A 24,846-nucleotide genomic window follows, 5' to 3' on the forward strand; every position below is an offset into this window, starting at 1 on the left:
TCTTGGATTCAGCTTGTCTCTCTCTCTATCCATCCGTTCCCTGACCCGTTCCCAGACCCGTTCCCAGACCCGTTCCCAGACCCGTTCCCTGACCCGTTCCCTGACCCGTTCCCTGACCCATTCCCTGACCCGTTGTGGGGTTTTCTCCTGGGTTCGAGGCGGAGCCGTCCAGCTGAAGCAGCAAATGTTCTTTGTTTCCGAAATGTCAGATTTTTTTGTTCTTGGATTCAGCTTGTCTCTCTCTCTATCCATCCGTTCCCTGACCCGTTCCCTCGTCTGTTTTCCCCTCTCTGTCCTCCTCTCCGTCTCTCTGAGCCCTGACCGGCCGGCTGGCAACAACCACTTGCTTATCTCTCCCGCTGTCTGTCGAGGGCTTCTGCTTTGCCGGTGCTGTTGCCTAGCAACTGCAGCAGAAGCCGGTATTGGCTGCTCTGGTGCGCGTTTGTACGTGTGTGGACTCGGCAGCCGACTCGTCCTCGTGTCAGACCGTCGTCCAGCCTTTTGTGACTCACAGTAGCACTAATCTCCGCTGGCGAGGAGGCCAGACGGGTGCTGGCGGGAGCGTCTGCTGAGACTGGCGTTCCCTGGCGGCGGCGGCGCATCCCTCTGCTTCTCTAACCCCCCCAGCCACATGAGCACAGATATTATGCAAGCGTGAGCAGATGAGATGTGTGCCCGTCCTCATTCAGCTGCAGACGATGAGGTGATGGGGTTGATGCAGCACCTATTTGGATCAGTGCGCCGGTGTAGACGTCCGTTCATGTCCAGCTCTGGTCGTCTTTGTGAGACACTTAAAACACACAGTATAACCTGTTCACGCCACCAGGCCAAGACACAAACACAGGGAAGTACAGTAATCCCTGGCTACGACGTGGTTCACCTTTCACGTCTCGCTGCTTCACGGATTTGCATTGTGTTCTGCATTCTGATTGGCTAAACAGTCTCCCCGCTCCTTCACTTCCTGTGTCAATAACATTGGTTGCTTAGCAACAAGCTGAGAACGGCCAATGAGCTTCAGCAGCAGCTCAAGAGCGGGAACTTTGATGAATCATTCATTACAGTCTCAGATATAATCCATGGTGGCATGTCGGTTTATAAGAAGAAAAAAGAGCGACAACAACGACCCATAACTATGTTCTTCTTTGGTAAAAACCCACCTGCACCGCGGCTTTAGAAGAAAAAGATGCTACATAGCGAGTCAGGATGCAGCAGTGAAATACGCACCAGTCACAATCTGTCCTACTGTACTTATTGTATTTTTTTTTTCATAATAATTTTTCATTTTCTCCCGTTAAGATCCAATTACTCGGGTCGCGGTGGGGCGGGGCTGATCTCTGCAATTTGAAGCCTTGTATAATAATTGTTATAAAAAAAAAAAAAAGGTTGCTACTTTTCAAATTTCACTTATCACAAGTTCTTTTTGGAACCTAACCCCCGCCAAAAACCAGGGATTACTGTACCCCCACGATGTGAAAGCACATTTAGACGCAGTAAAGTGAGGTGTGCCTTTGGTGTGTGTCTCACATGGTTGTGGGGAATCCTGGTCCGTTGGTCTCACGTGTCCGGAGGACAGGGCTCCAGAGGTCTGCTGGGGGTTCCCGTGCTGGTTTGTGGATCTCCGTCCTGCTTCCAGGTTATTTCCTCCTGGAAACATACTGGACTGGGACTTTGGTCCCCAGGCTCCGAGACGGAGCTCCAGGTTCTTTGTGTTGATACTTTGGTGGGCATGGGACGTTCTGATCTCGGGGTGAACGTGGGACACCCTCTCCTTGGACGGATGGCCCACTGTCGTAAATGTTCTTCCCTTGTGAATGATCTTCCTCACGGTACTCTGGTGTTTCCTAAAGGTTTTCTTACGGTGGCCGAGACCTGCCATTGCCGAAAATAAAAGTAATGTTGCAAACGGAAACATACGCCGCTTCAAATAAAATAAACGCTTAGCAAATCAAAGAAACGCTGCAAATATAAAGAAACCCTGCTGCTAATAAAATAAAAAAACGATGCCGATGCACCGGTGTTGCACATTAAAAATTACACGTAGCGACGTTGAACACTAACCTTTTCACTTATTTTCTCGTTCGTTGTTCTTATTTCTTCCTTTTCACTTCTTCTTCTTCTCCTCTCACGTAAAAAACACCAGTGCATCAGCAAAAACAGTCCCCGGTAATTCACTTCCGTTGTGGCTTTTTTATTTGCGTCGTTTTTTTTATTTGCATCAGCGTTTATTTTATTTGCAGCAGGGTTTCTTTATATTTGCAGCGTTTCTTTTATTTGCAGCTGCGTTTGTTTTTATTTCCAGCGTTTCTTTTTATTTGCAGCATTTCTTTTATTTTCAGCAATGGCTGGTCCCGGCCACCGTATTTTCTAACCCCTCCCAGATTGACTAGAGGTCAGAGTTGAACACTGGCGTCCAGCCTTTGGTCTCCTCCAGGTGAGGCTTGATTAAACGCTCCCTGCAGTGGTGTCAGTACCATCACTGATGTCTTTCCCCTTTGGCGTTGGTGTTAACACACACCTGAATGATGCAGGTGAGGAAACATCTGCTGTACAGGTGATCAGATCATCAGTGAGTGGCGGTTAGCATCACCCGGCTACAGTCAGGGGTACTTAGTACTGCCCACTTCATTTATTCACTTATTTTTCCTTTATCGTTTTAAAATAATGGCAAAGTAAAAAAGATATTGTTCATCTGAGGTTGTATTTGTGTAATAGATGGGATAATGTTTTTCTGTAACCCCCCCCCCTGCGATGAGAGGGGGTGCCAGCCGCTGCCTCCCGCTGCCTTTCTGAGACAGGACTGTCTCCGAAAATTAGAATATTGTGATAAAGTCCTTTATTTTCTGTAATGCAAAAATGTCATACATTCTGGATTCATTACAAATCAACTGAAATATTGCAAGCCTTTTATTATTTTAATATTGCTGATCATGGCTTACAGCTTAAGAAAATTCAAATATCCTATCTCAAAAAATGTGAATATTCTGGGAATCTTAATCTTAAATTGTACTTGCTTGCTTGCAATATTTCAGTTGATTTGTAATGAATCCAGAATGTATGACATTTTTGTCTTTTTAATTGCATTACAGAAAATAAAGAACTTTATCACAATATTCTAATTTTCAGAGACAGTCCTGTAATTTGATGTATTGATCTTACTCAATCAGATACGCTACTGTATATGATGTTAAAGGAGCTTGAGGCAGGATTTATGAAAAAAATCCGTATACATTTTAAGTTTTCTTGTAATAATGTCAGATGAAGCGTTCCAAACCAAACAGAATGTTTCCTCTAGTGTATCTCTCCGTTGCCTTGAACAGGCTGTGTGCTGCAAAATGTGCTGCAATTCGGACTCCGAATTTCCCGCGCTGTCCTGCGGATGTGACGTCACATGACGCTGCATGCACACACTCCCCGTTCTCCCGTGCCGGCTTCGCTGTTGGCTGCAGTACCCCCAACGGCCGTCGGGGTGAAGGGTGGCGCTAGAGAGTCTCATTTCTTAAAAGGAGCCTCATGCTCCTTTAAGGTGATGACAACAAATACATTCTTAGTCTTTGTTTCAAATCAGCCTCTTTTGATGTCACGAATCTCACCTGGAAGGGTTTTCCAATATGCAACTGATCTATAAAGTACTGTCCTCTTCATAGAGTCAGACTTAGGTGAGGGTAACATAATCCCACTACTATTCGCCCCTCGAGTGTTATATGAATGAATATTTGAACAATAAGTTATATTATTATAGAGAAATTTAGGAGTCTGAGTGTTAATAATTCTATGGAAATATGTAAGTACATTAGTAGATATACCACAGTCTGTGTGAATACTCGATTCTGATTGGCTGGCAGGTGGAGGTTAAAAGTGATAACCTACACCTACAAAACAAGTTCGGTCAAATTGGCTGATAATATAGGTTCGGTCAAATATTGCCTTTAATATCATGCCGCTGGATCAACTGCCAGGTGGTAACCACGGCAACGGAGATTCAGAGAAGAAGCCAGTATCTCTTTCCAATTTCACAATTAATGGAAATGTAGCATTTAATTTTAAGTAGTTTCTACTTTGGGATAGCCGATCGTCTTGTTTCATTTATTTATTTGAATGATTGATAATGTTTGTAGCTTAATAAAACAATTTAGGAAACTATCTGTGGAAACAAATATTTACTGTTTGTTACTGATCTCCCGTTGCTAAGTCGTATCTCAGGTCCGTCCTCGTTACTGGAGAATCAACACTGTGTCCATTAAGGAGCTTATGGGACGGTAGTGATTGTTCCAGGTTTTAGTACGACCCTCAGGTGTTAAAAACTACCAGGTTCCAACGGCAGCGGACGCTCAGCTGTGGCTTGTTATAAAACTAATGATTTCAACTGAAAACACATTAAAGCATGAATAACTGATTTAATACTTATGTTTTTTGGTAAGTGACCGTGGTATAAGCGGATAATGCCCTTCCAGGTGACATTAACATAAATATATGGACTTCGAGGAGGCAAACCGCTCACGCCCCCGCGTCGTCCATATATTTCTGATAATGTACACTTTGTCGGGCATTATCCCTTACGTATCCTACCCTCAACCCTCAGCCAGGAGAGACTCGGAGCAAGCCTGACATCGGCGCCGTGTTTTAGAGTGCGCTCCAGCGGGGAAGCGGGACGACTGCTCTGTGAGGTGGTGCTGACGTTTCCGTACTTGCTGCTGCTGTGTTGCAGGCCAGAAGACATGCCTCCACCTCCACGGCGTGTTTCCGTACATCTACGTGCCCTACGATGGCGCCGGGCAGCAGCCGGAGCGCTACCTGCGGCAGGTGGCCTTCAGCATCGACCGGGCCCTCAACGTGGCCATGGGAAACCCCGCCTCCAGCGCCCAGCACATCTTCAAGGTGGTGCTGGTGTCCGGCATGTAAGAGAACTGGACGACGGGGGGGACGGGGGGGCTCCAGACCCTGACGGGGGGGACGGGGGGGCTCCAGACCCTGACGGGGGGGTGGGGGGGCTCCAATCCCTGACGGGGGGTGACCTGTTCTTGTGTCTTGCAGGCCCTTCTACGGTTACCACGCCCAGGAGAAGCACTTCATGAAGATCTACCTGTACAATCCTCGCATGGTCAAAAGGTGAGGGGCGCTTGAACTGGACCGGGAACCATCAGGGTTCCCGACGGAACCATCAGGGTTCCCGTCGGAACCATCAGGGTTCCCGACGGAACCATCAGGGTTCCCGACAGAACCATCAGGGTTCCCGTCGGAACCGTCAGGGTGTTCCCGACGGAACCGTCAGGGTATTCCCGCTGGAACCGTCAGGGTGTTCCCGCCGGAACCGTCAGGGTGTTCCCGCCGGAACCGTCAGGGTGTTCCCGCCGGAACCGTCAGGGTATTCCCGCCGGAACCATCAGGGTATTCCCGCCAGAACCATCAGGGTTCCCGGTGCCCCGTGTTGCTGCACGGCCAGCTCAGGAAACTGATATCACTCCCTGCTCGTTCACGTGTGTGTTGTCGAAGAATAATATAAAATCCAGTTCAGAAGTCCGCTGTGGTGTAGTGAGTTTTATTCAGTAGCCGGCGGTGAGCAGACCTACGCAGAGCGTGTCTGGGTCGGTGTGCTGACCACTAATGGTTTGAAATCAGTACTTTTATACAGTAAGTTCAAAGCACAAAAGGCAGGAATAAACAAGCCAAGTGAGAGACAAAAAGCAATTTACAGTCAGATGTGATCTGTGGCCAAATGCCGTTATCAGGCATTTGGCATGACTGTCACTAAGTTGTAAATTACCCCCTAGGGTGTTCTCGTGATTCAAGTCTGTGGCCAAATGAGTTGGTATTAACATATCAGTCAGTCAGGAACTTCGTCGTGTGGCACTCCCGTGGTTCAAGTCTGTTCAAAGGTGTTGGCCCTGCAGGGGGAGGGAGCTGGAGTTTCACGTCAGCCACGGTGTCACAATGCCTCATCAGTATGTGAGAAAGAAACTGAAGATGGAGACGGTTCCTACTCTGATGATTTGATTCTGAGCCGTAGTGACGGTCCTTGTCTGTTCCAGGGTGTGCGAGCTGCTGCAGAGCGGAGCCGTCATGAACAAGACCTACCAGCCCCACGAGGGCCACATCCCCTACCTGCTGCAGCTCTTCATCGACTACAACCTGTACGGCATGAACCTGGTCCACCTGAGCGCCGTCAAGTTCCGCAGGAGCCAGAGCAAAGGTGAGCTGGGCCACGGCGACTCGCCGCCACACACACGCCAGCCAGGAACCCGAGTCCACCACCTCCACGTGGAAACCTTCCACTTCCCCCGGCTGGAAACGATGCAGCCGGGTTCTGGTGTCCGTGGTTGGATTTATCTCCATGAGGACTGTTCGGGGGTGGGGTGTTTACGTACATCAAGTACAACTATTTGAAGCAACACATTTGTTGTAAAAGTGTCAAAGTTCTGACAAAAAGTCTGACTTTGATCTCAGAGTTTGGTTTTCGTAAAGAATTCAGAGATTAAAGCAGCACAAAGGAGGCTCCCGCCTACAGGTGCGAAGGCTTGCAGTTAAAGTCTTGTGCTCGCCCCCCTTTTCTTTTTTCTCTTTTGTACATGGTGCCGCATCCTCTGCTGGTGGCGAAGAGCATCTCTGAATGCACAACACCGGAACCTGCAGCGTGGGAGTGAGAGGGGCAGGGTAACGGCCCGGTCAGGCAGGGGAGATATTTGTCCGTCAAGACTCCTCTCCTTGGCCCTGCCACTTCTCAACCTTTCCCGACCCTGCACCCCAACCTGGGACTTGCTGGTTGGGCCGGAGCTTCGGGAGCTGCGTGCTGGCCTGCGGTCCCCACCCCCGGTCATCCCGCTGCTGCTTCCACCTGCCTGCGGTCCCCACCCCCGGTCATCCCGCTGCTGCTTCCACCTGCCTGCGGTCCCCACCCCCGGTCATCCCGCTGCTGCTTCCACCTGCCTGCGGTCCCCACCCCCGGTCATCCCGCTGCTGCTTCCACCTGCCTGCTGTCCCCACCCCCGGTCATCCTGTTGCTGCTTCCACCTGCCTGCGGTCCCCACCCCCAGGTCCTGGTCCAGGTTTCTTCCCTCCTAAAGGGGAGTTTTTCTTGCCACTGTTTGGCTTAAGGCTTTTCTCCCACTATGGGAGTTTTTACCTGCCATTGTTTATGTAATAATTGCTCGGGGGTTTATGTTCTGGATCTCTGGAAAGCGTCTCGAGACAACTTTTGTTGTATTAGACGCTATATAAATAAAATTGAATTGAATTAAAGGTCAACCTTGTTTCAGGTTTGAGCCCGTTAACTTTGACCAGTGTAGCTTCTGAGCGTTGTTTGTTCTGAGGTAGGGCTGGGCGATATATCGAGATTTTAATATATATCGATATATTTTCAAACGATATGGTACGAGACAATATCGTTTATATCGATTTATTTATTTATTTTTTATTTTTTTTTAATGATTTTGATATAGCTTATTTTGTGACAAATTGACTTGAATGTTTTATTGGAGATTGTCACAAATGTTTTGTTATTTGCACAACTGTCAACCTCAGTGGAAAAGTCTGCCTGTTACTGTCTACATTGTATTAATTGCACAGTGCATTTTAATTTAATTGTTATGCAGGAAAGGGATATTTGTTTTATTCAAGAAGCATTTTTATTCTATATATGCAGGCAGTTTATTTTTATTTCATTTGTTTTATACATTTTGATATTGTGCAGACCTCTGTTAATAAAGGAACCTGCGTGACATTTGGCACGAGGCTTTGTATTAAAACTGACTGTTTTTTTAAGGGTTTGACTCAGAAAAAATGAAGCTAACAGAGATGCTAACAGAGATGCTAACAGAGATGCTAACAGAGATGCTAACAGAGATGCAATGCTATAATGCTTTGGGAGAAACCCCAATTATGGCACAGAAAAAATATGGAGATATATATCAAGTATCGCCATTCAGCTGGAAAAAAAAGGAGATAAGACTTTTGGTCCATATCGCCCAGCCCTATTCTGAGGTGACGCCTCAGCATCCGTCAGCCTCGTTGATACCTGTGATGAGTGTCAGTCATACAGTATGAGCCCAGCGTCTTGCTCGGACCTGCAGCCCCCCCGCCCGCCTGATGGGCCGTGAACGCGTGGCTGGCTCCATTTGATCCGGGCCCAGACCCAGCACCTCTGCTCATCCCGTCCTGCAGGACCACCGTCACACATGAGGACGTTAGAGGGCCGGACATGACCGTCCTCCAACAGAAGCAGACCCCCCCAGGCCGGATCCGGTCAACGGGGGGGAACTGCTCTGATAATTGCTGCACCTGCTCAGCCCTTGTTCGGGGGCAGGTTCTGGATCTGGGATCCAGATCAAGGAGCATTAAGAGGCCCGACGGGTCCAGCCGAGCGTTTTGAGATGAATGAGACTCTATATGTGGGTGGAGGCTCGTCTCAGCTTAAACACTCCCCCATCGGGGGGGGGACTCTTCAGATGTGACGTTTCAAAGCACTTTATCACGCAGCTTTTTCTTTTGTGAAAGATGATTAGTTGATGTTTCCAGATCGTTCTTTGGAGTGCTACATTTAGGGCACTATTGGGATTCGTTTTTTGGGATGAAATTGAATAAAAGTCCCGCGGCTGTAGCTGTTGCCGTGATCCCTCGGTGCTGGTTGGGACCGGTTCGGTTTGGTTTCCCCCTCCGAGGGCGGTGGACGTCAGCAGCACACAACAGTCATGTGGAAGGAGTAGCGGGATGACCAGAGGGGGGGGGGGTGCAGGCAGGCGGAAGCAGCAACAGCAGACATCCACGTAGGCAGGTGGAAGAAGCAATGGGATGACCAGAGGGGGGGGAGGGCCGGGAACACAGGCCAGAACGCAGCTCCCGAGGCTCCAGCCTGCAAACATACACAAAAGAGAAAAAAGGGGGGCCGGCACAAGAAACTACAGGAACGATGGACTAAAATGATAGCTATGAGATATTTATAATAAATAAAAATGGTAATGGAGAAGAGAGGCAGGGAAAAGGAGAGGAGAAGAAGGGTGAGAGGCACCGCCCAGCGGATCATGTCAAATCATCCCCCCTGAAATAAAAATGGTCCAAATCATCCCCCCTGTAAAACTGCCATCCCCCCTTTCCTTATGTCATTTCATCAATGAATGTGGTTTTACTGCTATTTCAACATTTAGAGTCATCACCAGAAAAATAACACCTGAAAAATAACTTATTTGACCATTTTCACCTGTTTCAAGTAAATTTTCACTTGAAATAAGTAGAAAAATCTGCCAGTGGGACAAGATTTATCTTCTTATTACAATCAAAAAAATCTACTTGAAACAGGTGAAAATTGTTGTTTTTTCCAGTGATGAGTCTTGTTTTAAGTGTAATGAGATTTTTTTTACTAAAATGAGACATTTTAACTAGAAATAAGACAAATATTCTTGTTAAGATTGTGAGTTTTTGCAGTGATCCATGTTACTTATCCTGTGAAGGACAGAGTCATATTGATAAGTTCAGAAAAGTGTTTTTTATTGTTGTGTTTTGATGTATTTGATGTAAGCCCAGTGGATATTTAAAGCTTACAGAAGGCTGCATTTAACTGCTGCTATGTCATTCCTGCAGTATTTCTGCAGCTGTTTTGGTCACTGCTATTATTTGTAATATATTATATTATTTGTAATCAGCACAAATTATCTGTCCCCATATGATCAAATCCACCATCCCCCTGATTTTATTTTTTACAACTCGAGTACTGACTGAGACCAGGAAGGACGCTCACTTTTCTCTTTGATCTTGTTCTTCTTTCAGACGGAGATCAGACAGCTTCCAGCTGTCGTCCCGGCAACAGCCCCTGGAAAAGCCCCTGCACCAGCAAGCTGAGCAGCAGCAGCGCCCTGGGGGGCTCGGCGGTCCGCTGGGACGAGAACGCGTTACCCTGGTGAGTCCCGGCAGCACCAGACCCGCCCAGGGCGGGGACTGAGTCCCTGCTTTCCATCCTGTGAACTGAAACCCCCCTGGACTTCCTGCAGCTCGCTGGTCCTGGAGGAGGTGGGGAGGCAGAGCACCTGCGAGCTGGAGGTGGACGCCGTGGCCGTGGACGTCCTCAACCGCCTGGATATTGAAAGTAGGTGCATTCCAGACCTGGTCTGTCCTCCACCAAACATCCACCCCAGACCAGTGAACACTAGTTCATGTTTCATGGGACCCATTCACGTCCAGTGATGGCGAGTAATGCTGGATCCACACTGAAAGCGTCAAAAATCTGCATCGCCGCTTGCCGTGTCTGTCGACGCCTGCAGTGGGCGGGGCTTTCAAGCTGCAGAACTGGAGGGAACAAAGTGCATATAGTCTACACCAGGGGTCGACAATCCCCGGCTCTTTAGCGCCGCCCTAGTGGCTCCTGGAGCTTTTTCAAAAATGTTTGACCTTTTTTTTTTCTTTTTTCTTTTTTTTTCTCAGATTTGTCTTTTTTTCCTTTTTTTTCTTTTTTTCCTTTTTTTTTCTTTTTTTCCTTTTTTCTTCTTTTTTCCTTTTTTCTTTTTTTCTTCCTTTTTCCTTTTTTCTCGACATTTCGACTTTTTTCTCAACATTTCGACTTTTTTCTCAACATTTCGACTTTTTTCTCAACATTTCGACTTTTTTCTCGACATTTCGACTTTTTTCTTGACATTTCGACTTTTTTCTCGACATTTCGACTTTTTTCTCAACATTTCGACTTTTTTCTTGACATTTCGCCTTTTGCCATTTGTCTTCATTCTAAGGTTTATACAAGACTTTTCATTTTTTGCAGTTCCAGACATATTTGCTTTTTGTGTTTTTGGTACAATATGGCCCTTTCAACATTTTGGGTTGCCGACCCCTGGTCTACACATATCTATATATAGTAGCACATCTTCAGTTTCCTCTTTCATTATGGATCACACTTTCGGAAGCCTTCTTTATATTTTAGCGTTATTTCCGCGTAGATAAGAGTGAGTCAGAGCTGGGTCAGAGCGGATTTGGTCATGATGCTTAAACTGTTTTGTGATTAAAAAGCACATTTTTAAATTATTTTGCGTTGAATCGATGTAGCAAATAAAATCGTTGGAACCATCCGAGACCACCGAGATGCCTCTCGTTGTCTCGCTGTGACTCAGACTTTTCCACCCGCGCTGCTGGCGCCGCTCCTCGTCGTTTCCCTTCTGGCCAGAGGAGCTGCTGCTGCTCCTTCTTCTTGACGATAAAATGTGCTGCTTGTTTGTGTCCAGATCAGATCGGCAGGAACCCGGGCCTGCAGGCCATCTGGGAGGACGAGAAGCAGAGGAGGAGAGAGGCGGACCGGTCCTCCCAGATAGAACCCCCGGAGTCACAAGGTGAGGAGTCTGTTCCTCTGCTGAGTGTTTACAGGAAAAGGTGGGATTCTGGGAAAATGTATGGTCATAAAACCAGAAACAGCCACTTCCACATCTAATAAAGCCGCATCATATTAAACAGAACAAAGAAAACACCAGTAATGGGACACTATCACGTCATGAGAAGTATCAGCTCATTTGGAGTTGGATGGTGGAGACGTCTGAAAGAACCAGTGAGGGAGACTGGGAACTGGTGGTTAGCAGGGGCACTGGCCACCGCGCGGGGGCGCTGGCCACCGCGCGGGGGCGCTGGCCACCGCGCGCCGGCGCTGGCCACCGCGCGGGGGCGCTGGCCACCGCGCGCCGGCGCTGGCCACCGCGCGCCGGCGCTGGCCACCGCGCGCCGGCGCTGGCCAAGTGATATAGTAAGTGTGATACTGAGTGTCATCTACAGTGTAGGCCGACTAAAAGAAACAAAATAATCAAATAGATCATTTATAAACCATTTACTGTAAACACGTTATCTACTTTATTTTTGGTTATAAATAATCTGCAACAGCAATGTGTAACAATTTGAAGTACCACAACAAAGTACTACAACAACTAGAACTATAATTGTGTTTTTGTACAATAACATACCTTTGATAATGTATGAATCATCAATCACACATAACATTTTTTTTTTTTTTTTTTTTACTCTTGGGTGCCCCCTAGTGGTCACGGAGCCCTAAGCAGCCGCTTAGTTCGCTTATGCCTTGGGCCGGCTCTTAGCGCGGCCACCTCGGGCCACCTCGGGCCACCTGGGGCCACCGGCCTGGTTGTTCCCATGGAAACGGGGGCCTGAACATCCAGGTGTGGGAGCCACATCCGCCCCAGTCCTCCCAGCGTCTCCTCCAGGGACGGTCCTGCATCTTTCAGCAGGACCAGCCCCACCAGGACACGCTGTGCGGGGTTATGGGATGGTCAGTAGTCACAGAACAAAGCAGCTAGGATTGCTTTAAATTGTTCACTGCATGCAAATATCTTAAAAATGCATCAGCATTTTATTTATCATGGCTGTTGGTGGTGGACAGATTAAAATTAAGTCTCCTTACTTTCATGAGGAATTTGATTAATAGTAAAAAAGGGCACGGTGGTGCAGCAGGTAGTGCAGCCGTCTCACAGCAAGAAGGTCCTGGGTTCAATTCCCGCCGGGGACGCTGTGGGCGCTGAAGTGCGTGTTAGTTCCCCCATGACTTCAGCACCCTGGGGGGGGTTGGAACCCTCAACCCTCACCCTGGGGGGGGTTGGAACCCTCAACCCTCACCCTGGGTGGGGTTGGAGAAAGGGTCTTTCTGTGTGGAGTTTGCATGTTCTCCCCGTGCTCCCTTGGGTAGTTAATGTTCTCTACCCTCACAAAAAAATGCAGCAGTCCTGGCTCTACTGCCCCCTCTGGCCAACCGGGGAACAGATGGGGTGGGGAGGATCCGGCCGGAATAACGTGATCCTTCCACGCGCTACGTCCGGCCAGAGAATCCCCACCCTGTCTGGTGGAAAGATGCTGCTGCTGCTCACTCCTCCTTAAGGAGGAGACCTGAGCTCAGTGTAGGAACTCCCGGGGTTGGTAGATGGAGCAATACCCAGGACTGTAGCTTAGGTAGGAGCACTGGGTGATGAAATGGGGGAAAAAACCGGGATAAAAATATTTAAAAAAAAACCCCACAATATTCCGCAGATCAGATAGTGTTCACTAGAAATGTCAATAAATATCCAACCAGACAATCATGTTATGATCATTTACTGGCACCTAAGCCAAGAACAAACTTTTTAAAACACACTGTTTAATACAGAGCTATCACAGGATGGAACACATTACCTAATAACATCAAAAATATTACATCAAAATACAGTTTTAAAAAGGTAGCAAAAGACTATTTACATAAAATTCAATGAGTAAGAAATACATCACATGCTATCATTTATTGCAGGAATGTATTTGTGGGTTATACTTCGTGGTATTGTAATGTATGATGCATTCTTTGTACCAATAATGTATTTTAGACAGAAAGTTTGCTGTTTGTGTATATGATGACTCGGTGTTACAGTGACCTGTAACAGCGATAAATGTGTGTATGTGTGGACTACGTTCTTTTAAAATTGCATTGGGGACCCCAGGATCCTATAAATAAAGAAATAAACCGGCGGATCAGCTGGGGTGCTAGTCCGGTCCCGGGAGGTTCCCAGAGAAGACGGTCAGGTACCCCGATCCGGTCTGGACCGGTCCAGAACGGTCCAGTTCCAGGAATGACCATGGGTTGTGTGCTTCTTTCCAGACCGCGGCTCGGTGGCCTCGACGGAGAGCGAGAAGGTCTTCATGAAGAGGGTGAAGGAGATCCTGAAGGACAACGAGTTGGACACGTGAGTTCCGTCCTCCCCCTCTCATCCGTCGCCATGGCGACGGTCTCAGCACACAGTTCAGGGCAGGCGGTGTGGGGGAGACATGGGGCCGGGTTCTGGATGAGGTGTCTGCAGAGGTGGTAGTAACGAGTTACATTTACTCCCTTACATTTACTTGAGTAAGTTTAGGGAAAGTTTGTACTTTTAGGAGTAGTTTTGAATCACTATACTTTTTACTTTTACTTGAGTAGATTTGTGAAGAAGAAACTGTTCCTCTTACTCCGCTACATTAGGCCACGTTGAGCTGTTACTTTTCTTTTATCCTTTTATCCACGTACGCGTCAATCTCATGACATCACTGGGTGATTCTTTGGGAAAAAATGTTAGTTTTTGCATGTTTTGTCACATTTACACAGACTCAAACACACACAGAGTTTCTATGAGTTCATGTTTGTTCTAGTTCTGCTGGTTAAAAAAGAAAAGTACAAAGGCTGGAAATTTTGTGCTACTTGTGCTTAATTAATTTTTTTATTCTGTTATTATTTTATTTATTTTATTATTTTTAAATCACTTGAATTTACTCTCTCTCTCTCTCTCTCTCTCTCTCTCTCTCTCTCTCTCTCTCTCTCTCTCTCTCTCTCTCTCTCTCTCTCTCTCTCTATAAACCATAAATCAGTTTTACACAAAAACGTCATCAACGGAATTTATCGTTTTTACCGTGAGATACAAATTCTTACCGTGGGGACTTTTTTTGACGGTTTATCGTGAACGGTAAAATATCACCCATTCCTAGTTTTGATCCAGTCGTTGATGTCGTTGTTCCTCCGTGGACGTGAGGGCGATTGGTTATCCAGGAGCCAATGAGCCAGCAGGTCTCAGCGACGTGTCAGCGACGTCTCAGCGGCGTCCCGCCTCCCCGCTGCAGATCAACACGGCATGGATCGGACTCGTTTCAGAACTGCAGGCGCAAAAAGACAAAGAGCAACTAAGAAGAAGAACAAAGAGAACTGATGGAGAGGAAAGAAAAGTGTAACCCAGAAAAATGATTGCACTCAGTTATTAGAGATTTAGACCCCGTCCACACGTAGCCGGGTATTTTTAAAAACGAATATTTCCCCCCTCCGTTTATAAAAAAATTTGCATCCACACATAACCGAAGATCTGCGTTTTCGACCACATTCATAATAACCTGTAGATCATCTGCGGCTCCCGGGAAGCTGCACCTCCGCGGGCACCGTAGGGTGCGCGTCGCCGCGTACCCTACGGTTGTAGCCTCTGTGTCGGTGTAACGCAGTAAGCGGTGGTCAAGACCAGAGACCATTTATTTAATAGCTTGGAGAACAGATGCTGGATCATCTGTAGTTCTGTAGTGAACAAAAGTCGCACGTCAGAGCAGATTTGTTGTTGTTTTGGCGCATAATGTGACGTTCGAAAACGCAAAACTCTGGTTGTGTGTGTCTACACGCATCTACATAAACGGAGTTTTCAAAAATCTTCACTTTGCCCGGAGTTTTTTTAAAGCTTCGTTTATTTGCGTTTTTGTGTGGATGACAGGTCCAAACGTAGGAAAATATCTCCGGTTTAGCAGATACCCGCAGATATCCGGCTACGTGTGGACGGGGTCTTAGGGTGCTTTCACACCTGTCCCGTTTGGAGCAGTTGTTCCGGAACAAGGATCGTTTCCCCCTAAACACCGGAACGTTTGGTACATGTGAACACAGCAATCGCGCTCAACGGCATAAAACAAGCGAGCCGAGATCTCCTAGGAGAGGTGGTCTCAGCTCGATTCCATTCCAGACCTGGAGCGGTTCGTTTTTTTTATTTGTAGTGAGAACATAATCCACACAGCAACCGACACAACTCCATTCATGTGTATGTGCAACCGCGGTTCAAGGAGAGGAGTCGGTGCAGCCTCCACCACCTTCTCTCCTATTGGACGTGCCGAGATGTCGTCCCAGCGCGCCACGGTGAAATTTGCGCAGTGCAAACCCTGCGGCAGGCGCCTCTCGTCCGCCGCTGAGCTCTGTGCCGGTAGCACATAAATGAATGGGTAAAGCCTGATTTATGGATCCGCGTTACACCAACGCAGAGCCTACGCCGTAGGCTCTGCGTTGGTGTAACGCGGAACCATAATTCAGCCTAAAGCCGACGGCTGCGGTCTGCGCTGCGCTGAAAGGGCCGTGTTGTTTATCCCGGGGTACAGAAGAGGAAACTCCTTTCGCGTTCATTTGACCAATCAGAGAACAGTTGGTTCATGGCATTTGTTAACAGCTTTGAACCGCTGCAGACGGTTGCCTTGTGAACACAAACCCCACGAACGAGAAATGAAACAACTGGATCGATTTAGCCCCTGAATCGGAACAAAACAAACGGGCCACAGGTCTGAAAGCACTCTTAGATTTCTTCGTTACAGATTCTGGGTTTTGGTTTCCAGATTCTGGGTTTTGGTCCTTTGGATTCTGGGTTTTGGTTCTCTGTTCTGGGTTTTGGTTCTCTGTTCTGGGTTTTGGTTCTCTGTTCTGGGTTTTGGTTCTCTGTTCTGGGTTTTGGTTCTCTGTTCTGGGTTTTGGTTCTCTGTTCTGGGTTTTGGTTCTCTGTTCTGGGTTTTGGTTCTCTGTTCTGGGTTTTGGTTCTCTGTTCTGGGTTTTGGTTCTCTGTTCTGGGTTTTGGTTCTCAGATTCTGGGTTTTGGTTCCCAGATTTGTGGTTTTACATGGCATGACAACACGTCCCTTGTTTGGATCAATATGTGTTGTCTTCTACATGAATTCACTTGATCTTTCTATACGAGGTGCGCTCCGTTATTCCTTTTAGTTTGAGGCAAAAATGCTGATGCTGATGTGCAGCATCACTGTTCAGCCCATTTTTAATTCCAACTCTGCCTTGTTTTGACCCCAAACAAAAGTTTACATGCTGTTGTTTAAAGAGTCCTCATCCCAACGGAGTTAAGCGTTAAACGCACGTTGTTTTTGCCCATGATTCTTCCACCAGTCCAGACCGCTCCGATGCCAGTCATGTCTGACGAGACGAGCTCTGTTCTGCCTCCTCGGCGGCGAGGCCAGAGGGGCGCGGCGGTGCGCACAAATGTGTTAATCGCTGCGGTAATCTCCCGACGCACGCCAGCCCCCCCCCCAGCTCTCAAGTCGTTATCTAACAGCCTAATTAAGAAAGTCAGACAGCGGCAGCCTCTCTGGAGGCTCTTCCTCGTCTCTCAGTCCTAAATAACAGCCCCGCCGCAGCCGCCGCACCCCCTCCCCCACTGTAACTACCTAGTTGGTCGTCTGCCCAGTTTCCATTCATATTCTCTGTTCTACACACACGCACGCACGCACGCACGCACGCACGCACGCACGCACGCACGCACGCACGCACGCACACGCACACGCACACCCATGCACACTCACGCAGTAAAGTGAGCGAGTCCTCTGATTAGGAGCCGGTTAGGAGATGCAAATCAAACATGACTGCCTAAGTGCAGGTACGGGAGGTCTGCTGCTGTTCCTACGGTAACGGCCCACGTGCACATGACGGGTTCACTCCCCTTCTGCTCCAGCACCGGACACCTCACAGGTCCGATGGCTGGACCGGGAACCAGAACCTGCAGTGGAGAACTCCACTAGTCATGTAATCCCACGTCTACGGTGAATCAGTCACCGCTGGTCTTTTGAATCATTGACTACGTTGACATGCAGTCAAAATTCTGGTTATTGCTAATATTCCGGTTACTGAAACGTTGGGAATATTCCGTTTACATGGTAATTAATCATTCAGGATATCTGGATCAAACCAGCGACGCACGGAGAACATCATGACGCAATTCCCGTCATTTCCGCTTCTTCTTCCTGTATCTAAATTCAAAACAAATGCTGCTTCACGCAACTTTTCTCTCACCTTCTTGTAAATCTTCTATCCCGGTACTTTCTAGCGTCTACAAATGCAGAAATGTTCATATCCTTCATTACATTTATGAAGTGATTAGTCTCCTCCTGGTCTTGGTTTCTCCGTGTTTATAAGAACTTCCTGGACTCAAAAGACCAGGATTCCTTGTGAACAGAGCACGAGCAGAAAACAAATTCCTGTTCCGTTTGATGGGGATATTCCGTTTGGCGTTTACATGACCCAATATTCAGGTTTTAAAAAGAGTAACCCAGGGCTCATATTGGGGTTTTTAAAAACCTGAATATGAGCAAATTCTGGTTATTCAAAGGGGTTATTGGTGTTTACATGGCCGTGCAAATTCGGGTTATTGCCAATATTGGGGTTTTAAAAGGGTTATTGATGCATGGAAACACAGTCAGTGTGATGCAGAGAAACCGGCAGGTTCTTTTCCTTTTCCTAGCCGGGTCAGACTGGACCTGATGAGATGTTGTTGTGTGTCGGCACGGTAACGGACCCAGCACAGTCTGGTTTGAACTCAGAACCTAATGTGGTGCTTTTCTGTTCAGGACACAAGATCTGTCTGTGGATGAAGACGCAGAGGAGTTCTCTGGTGACCTGACGCTGCACCCCGACCCCCCGGCCCCCGACGCGCTGCCCTGCACCCCCGCCAACGCCGTGGAGAAGCACCGGGACGCCCAGCCAGGTGAGGACGGGGGGGGTGGACAAATGCAGATAATACTGGGGTCCTTGACATGCCAGTTTGAGATCTAAATATGTTGTTATATCGTTATTGAATGCACTGTATTTTTTATTTGTTGCATTGATTGACTGAATGTGCCTATATTTTCAACACTGCCTAGTTTTATGTTTTACACTATGCAATACGTTTTACACTGTACAATATGTTTTTATACAGAACTTTGTATTTTTTTCTTTATCCCTTTGAAGAAAAAAAAAAGTATTTGACAGATCACATGTTTTGGTGTATTTATTAAAAGGTGGTGGTGGTGTGTGAGGAGGGATATGTGAGGGGGTGTGTGTGAGGGGGTGTGTGTGTGAGGAGGGATATGTGAGGGGGTGTGTGTGAGGGGGTGTGTGTGTGAGGAGGGATATGTGAGGGGGTGTGTGTGAGGGGGTGTGTGTGTGAGGAGGTGTGTGTGAGGAGGGATATGTGAGGGGGTGTGTGTGAGGGGGTGTGTGTGTGAGGAGGGATATGTGAGGGGGTGTGTGTGAGGAGGGATATGTGAGGGGGTGTGTGTGAGGAGGGATATGTGAGGGGGTGTGTGTGAGGAGGGATATGTGAGGGGGTGTGTGTGTGAGGAGGTATATGTGAGGGGGTGTGTGTGTGAGGAGGGATATGTGAGGGGGTGTGTGTGTGAGGAGGGATATGTGAGGGGGTGTGTGTGAGGGGGTGTGTGTGTGAGGAGGTATATGTGAGGGGGTGTGTGTGAGGGGGTGTGTGTGAGGGGGTGTGTGTGTGAGGAGGGATATGTGAGGGGGTGTGTGTGAGGGGGTATATGTGAGGGGGTATATGTGAGGGGGTGTGTGTGAGGAGGGATATGTGAGGGGGTGTGGTCCAACTTTCTAATTGCGTGGTAAAGGGGAGGTAATTATCAGACGTTTTGCCAATTGTTCAAATCTTTATAATTATCTCCGGTTGGTGAGCAGATGGAGTAGACGTGTTTCGTGAGTGCTCCCGTGAGTGCCAAACTTTTTAAACCACCAAGCCCTCAAACTTTCAAACCTTTTCCTTTAAAAAGGATTCCCTGTTGCTGTTTTTCTTTTTTTTTGTCTCGAACGAGCCCACTTACCTCCGAGATGGCTTCAAAGAGCGGCAAGTCGGGCAAGAAGGACGACGCTGGCGCTGTCTTAACCCTGGCGGCCATTACCACATTGCTGGAGGAACACCGCGCTGCCCTGGCCGCCGAGTTCAAAAATACTTTCAGTCAGCTCGACTCCAAACTCGACCAAACGCGGCTCGCGGTCGAGGACCATGGCCAACGTGTTTCGTCCCTTGAACTCGCCACAGAAGACCTCAGCCAGCGAGTTACGGACCTTGAAGGCATCTGCTCGACTCTACGGGATGATAATGCTCGGCTGAAGGCTAAGGTGGTGGATTTGGAAAGCCGAAGCAGAAGGCAGAACATCCGTATCCTGGGCTTACCGGAGTCGACCGAGTGCGGGTCTCCGGCGGCTTTCTTCTCCAAGCTGCTGTGTGAGGTGTTCGGGAACGATACGCTGCCGTCACCGCCAGAGATAGACAGAGCGCACCGCTCGCTCGCCGCCAAGCCGGCCCCGGGACAGAGACCGCGTCCGGTCATCATCCGCCTTCACCGGTACCAGACGAAAGATATCCTCGTGAGGGAAGCGCGCCGGAGAGGAAAGTTGGAATATCGCGGCCAGCCCATCCGGATATTGGAGGATTACAGCCCCGAAGTTGCCAGCCAACGAGCGGAATACAGCGGAGTCATGTCGGAGCTGTATCACCTGGGTCTGAGGCCGGCTCTGCTCTTCCCCGCCCGGCTCCGGCTCACGCTGTCCGGGGGGGCCAGGAAGTGGATCGGCTCCGTGGATGAGGCGCGCAAATTCATCACGAGTCGCAGCAAAGCTTCAAACCCGCCGTAACGGGACTGTTGGAGGCTGCCACGGCTCCGCCTGCAGCCCGGTGCGGCTCACTGACGCTCACGGACTGACTTTTTTTTTTTTTCTCTCTCTTTTTTTTCTACGTGAGTCACATTATTCCTGAGGGGAGGGTGAGTAACCCCGCGACAACCAGTATTTTCTCTGTTGTTAGTTGGACTGCCCCTTTGCAAATATTATTAATTTGCAGTTATTTTTGGCTATTTGAGGGAAGGGGAAAAATAAGTGGTGAAGGGGGAGAGAGGGGGGGAAAAAAAGCTTTTCCGATTTACCTATAAGTTTTGTAATAATTGTAAGCTGTTAACCTTACTTTTACGCTGCTTAAGTCGGACGTTTTATATTTTATATTTTTGTACAAATATTTCTGGGCTCATATCGGGACTTACAGGTCAAGATTTGAGAGGGTATTTCTTTTTTTTATTTATATCTACACGTTTTAAGGTGCTAATATGTATACACCCATGATACGGGAGCAAAAGCTATTAGTGTGTAGGATAGGAAGATGCGTTATTGCACTTTGTTTGTTTTGAAGAGCTTGCTGCTTTTTTTTATTTTTCTATAGCAGCTGTCTTAGTTTGGGAGGGTGGGTCGGGGGGATATGTCACTGCCAGAAACTTTGCATTAACTCTTTTCAACTCATTACTTAATGTGGGTCACATTCAACCTCCTTTCCGTTTTCTTTTTTTCTGCCTAGGTCATTGTGCACACCTAATTTTTCTTCTTAGATATTATGAGTAGATACTTGAAGTTGGTGAGCTGGAATGTTAAGGGTCTGAATCACCCTGTTAAGAGGAAAAGGATCTTCTCACATCTAAAACACCTTAAAACAGAAATAGCCTTTCTACAAGAAACTCATATTCGCAGTTCTGATAATAGCCGCCTGTTCCCGAGGTGGTCAGGGCAGAGATTTCACTCCTCCTTTCAAGCTAAGGCCCGAGGAGTTTCAGTTCTGATCAGTCAGGATGTTTCATTTGAGCAGCACAATGTGATTTCTGACAAGTTTGGTCGCTACGTGATCGTTTCTGGGAAATTATTCAATACATTGGTCGTACTTGTGAACGTTTATGCCCCTAATTCAGATGATGCAGTCTTTTTTGAACGACTGTTTTCACTGCTCCCTGACCTTAATACATATTCTCTCATACTGGGTGGTGATTTTAATTGCTGGCTCGACCCAGTCCTAGACCGATCCTCTACCAACCCCGGCACAGCAAGTAAGTCAGCCCGTCTTATTCAGGCGTTCCTTTCTGACTACGGTGTTTGTGATGTGTGGCGTTCTTTACATCCATGTGACAGAGAATACTCCTTTTTCTCACAAGTGCACCACACATACTCGAGGATTGATTATTTTTTTATTGATAATCAACTGATTCCCCTGGTTCATTCCTGTGCTTATCAGAGCATTGTCATTTCCGACCACGCTCCTGTGGTTCTAACCATGTCCCTTCCTGACCTACCTCAGAGAGACAGACAGTGGCGATTCAATTCAACTCTGCTGTCGGACACAAATTTTGTTAAATCAATGGAAAAGGAAATAGCCTTTTTCCTATCCACGAATATGACTCCAGGAATGTCTAGTCTAACTGTCTGGGATTCCCTCAAGGCTTATCTCCGGGGACAGATTATATCCTACACTGCTAGGGTGAGGCAAAAATCTTATAGGGAGCGATCAGACCTTGCCCGCCAAATCAAAGAGGTCGATGAAGAATATTCTCGGACTAAATCCCCAGATCTTTACAAAAAGCGGCTAGAACTTAAAACTAAATTTGACCTGCTTACCACTCACCCAATTGAACAGTCACTTCTGAAAAGTAAAACCAGGTTTTATGTTTATGGAGACAAATCTGACAAATTATTAGCCAACCAACTTAAAGGCTCTAAGGCTAAACAAAATATTTCTAAGATTCGATTACCAAATGGCCATGTAACTACAGACCACTTACTCATAAATGAAGCATTCAGGGACTTTTATACCCAGCTATACACCTCGGAATCTCAGACTGATCGAGATGAGATTGCGGACTTTTTAAATAGTCTTAGTATTCCCAGTCTTTCACCAGATCTAAGGAAGACATTAGAAGAACCGATATCCCTGATGGAAATTACTCGAGCCATTTCTTCACTGCAGTCGGGTAAATGTCCTGGCCCTGATGGCTTCCCGGCGGAATTTCTAAATAAATTTTCAACTCTGCTTTCCCCATTGCTATCTACAGTTCTTTCAGAATCCTTCAGCCACGGTTCCCTCCCTCCTTCTTTTTCGGAGGCCTGCATCACCCTCATAGCTAAAAAAGGGAAGGATCCTGCTGAATGCGCCTCCTACAGGCCCATCTCCCTCTTAAACACAGATGCTAAAATCCTAGCTAAAGTCCTAGCCCATAGGCTGGAGAATGCCCTCCCCACAATTATATCTGAAGACCAAACTGGCTTCATTAAAGGTAGGCAGTCTTACTTCAACACAAGGCGACTGTTCAATATTATCTACTCTGCCTCTGAGGCTATCCCTGAATGCGTTGTCTCTCTGGATGCGGAGAAAGCATTTGATCGCGTCCAATGGGATTATCTCTTTGCTGTGCTGGACAGGTTTGGTTTTGGTCCGAACTTTGCTCTGTGGATTAAACTTCTCTATTTACACCCAACAGCCTCAATTCGTACTAACTCTCAACGGTCAAAACCATTTAATCTGCATCGTGGAACCCGTCAGGGGTGCCCCCTTAGTCCCATGCTTTTTGACATGGCTATCGAACCGCTTGCCACAGCGCTCCGATCTTGTGAGGATGTGTCCGGTATCTGGAGAGGTGGCAGGGAACATAAGGTCTCGCTTTATGCCGATGACCTCTTGCTTTTCATCTCTCACCCTCTGGCCTCATTACCCCCTGCGCTGTCACTTCTCAGTCAGTTTGGGAAACTCTCAGGCTATAAACTGAATCTCAGCAAAAGTGAGCTTTTCCCTACCAATCTCGAATCGCATGCTTTAGACCTTTCCAATTTTCCCTTTAAAATCGTAAATGACAAATTCTCCTATTTAGGCATATCTGTGACAAGGAAACACAAAGACCTGCTCCAAGAGAATCTTATCTCATTGTTAAATGAGACCAAACAAACCCTTACACAATGGTCACCCCTGTCAATGTCTCTTGTGGGTCGCATCAATTCAGTTAAAATGACCATTTTACCTAAATTTTTGTACCTTTTCCAGACCTTACCACTCTTTATTCCTGGTTCTTTTTTTCAGTCCCTTGACTCAGTTATATCTTCATACCTATGGCGGGGTAAACGGCCACGTTTGAACAAAACTCATCTTCAAAAAATTAAGTCTGCAGGTGGTCTGGCCCTCCCAAACTTTCGTTATTATTATTGGGCTGCTAACCTGCGCTGCCTTGCATTCTGGTCCTTCTACTGCGACGGCGCTGACCGCCCTGACTGGGTGGCGATGGAGTTACATCCAACTGATGACCTGTCAATTCCTGCCCTACTCGGCTCCTCACTTCCACTTCCTCCACTTAAATCAATCAAAAACCCAGTGGTTAAACATTCTCTTAGAATTTGGGCCCAATTTAGGAAGTTTTTTGGTTTTCACAGCTTCTCTCTTCTTAGCCCCATTGCATCAAATCACTCTTTCAAACCATCCCTTGAGGACCCCACCTTCCAGGAATGGCACAGGAGGGGTATGAATCGTTTTAGAGATATGTTCATAGACGGCACCGTGGCATCTTTTGAGCAGTTAAGTAGTAAATTCGGCCTTCCAAAATCACATTTCTTTAGGTATCTTCAGGCTAGACATTTTGTTCTTTCCCAGACACCCAGCCCTGGTGCATCGATAGGCTTGACCACAGTTGACAAAGTTCTTGCCACAGACCCATTCAAAAAGGGGCTCATTTCGTCTTTCTATGGCATGTTGCTGGATCTTAGGAGTGCCCCTACAGATAAACTCAAAGCAGCATGGGAGCAGGACTTAGGGCTTCCCTTATCAGAGGATACCTGGGAGTCCATACTCAAACTGGTTAATACAACCTCCCTGTGCGCACGTCACTGCTTAATTCAGTTTAAAGTGGTACACAGGGCTCATATTTCCAAAGCAAAGTTATCCTCCATGTACCCAGATATTAGTCCATACTGTGTAAGATGTAAGGTAGCAGAAGCATCTCTCATCCACATGTACTGGTCCTGCCCATGTCTAAACAAATACTGGATGGAAGTCTTTCATACTCTCTCTCTGGTGCTTAAAATCAGATTAGAACCAAACCCACTGACTGCCCTGTTTGGGGTCATGGAGGGAGGAAGGAAGTTAACCACTGCACAGGGGCACACTTTGTCTTTTGCCTCCCTTTTGGCTCGTCGGGCAATTCTGTTCAGGTGGAAGGATCCCTTCCCTCCTACTCGTGCACAATGGCTGGAAGACATCATGTCCTGCTTAAAACTGGAGAAAATTAGATACTCGCTTCAGCAATCAAATAAGTTCCAGAAAGTGTGGGGACCTTTTCTAGAAGCATTCCAGACCCTGTGAACTATACTTCATATTTCTTTTGTATTCCTAGTGCAGGCTTTTGATGATAGAGTGACCTCATATTGTGATTAGTAATCTGGCAGTGACATGGGAGGGATTAGTTTGGTCTGTAGTTTGTTTTTGTTACTATTTTATATTTTTTCATACTGTTTAATTGTTTTTTACATTTTGT

At 47.3% G+C, this 24,846-nt stretch overlaps 1 protein-coding gene across 1 annotated transcript in view; it reads left to right on the plus strand.

Moving 5' to 3' along the window:
* rev3l (REV3 like, DNA directed polymerase zeta catalytic subunit) overlaps positions 1-24,846 on the plus strand; it is a 97,170-nt gene that overhangs the window by 19,744 nt on the left and 52,580 nt on the right. The window contains exons 2-9 of the mRNA XM_061747106.1: positions 4,706-4,895; positions 5,032-5,106; positions 6,027-6,187; positions 9,754-9,883; positions 9,975-10,069; positions 11,193-11,297; positions 13,589-13,673; positions 18,097-18,233. Of these exons, the coding sequence (XP_061603090.1) occupies positions 4,706-4,895; positions 5,032-5,106; positions 6,027-6,187; positions 9,754-9,883; positions 9,975-10,069; positions 11,193-11,297; positions 13,589-13,673; positions 18,097-18,233 (978 nt within the window). The remainder of the gene's footprint in view (positions 1-4,705; positions 4,896-5,031; positions 5,107-6,026; positions 6,188-9,753; positions 9,884-9,974; positions 10,070-11,192; positions 11,298-13,588; positions 13,674-18,096; positions 18,234-24,846) is intronic.

Source organism: Cololabis saira, chromosome 18, assembly GCF_033807715.1.
Source record: "Cololabis saira isolate AMF1-May2022 chromosome 18, fColSai1.1, whole genome shotgun sequence".
NCBI classification, from domain to species: domain Eukaryota; kingdom Metazoa; phylum Chordata; class Actinopteri; order Beloniformes; family Belonidae; genus Cololabis; species Cololabis saira.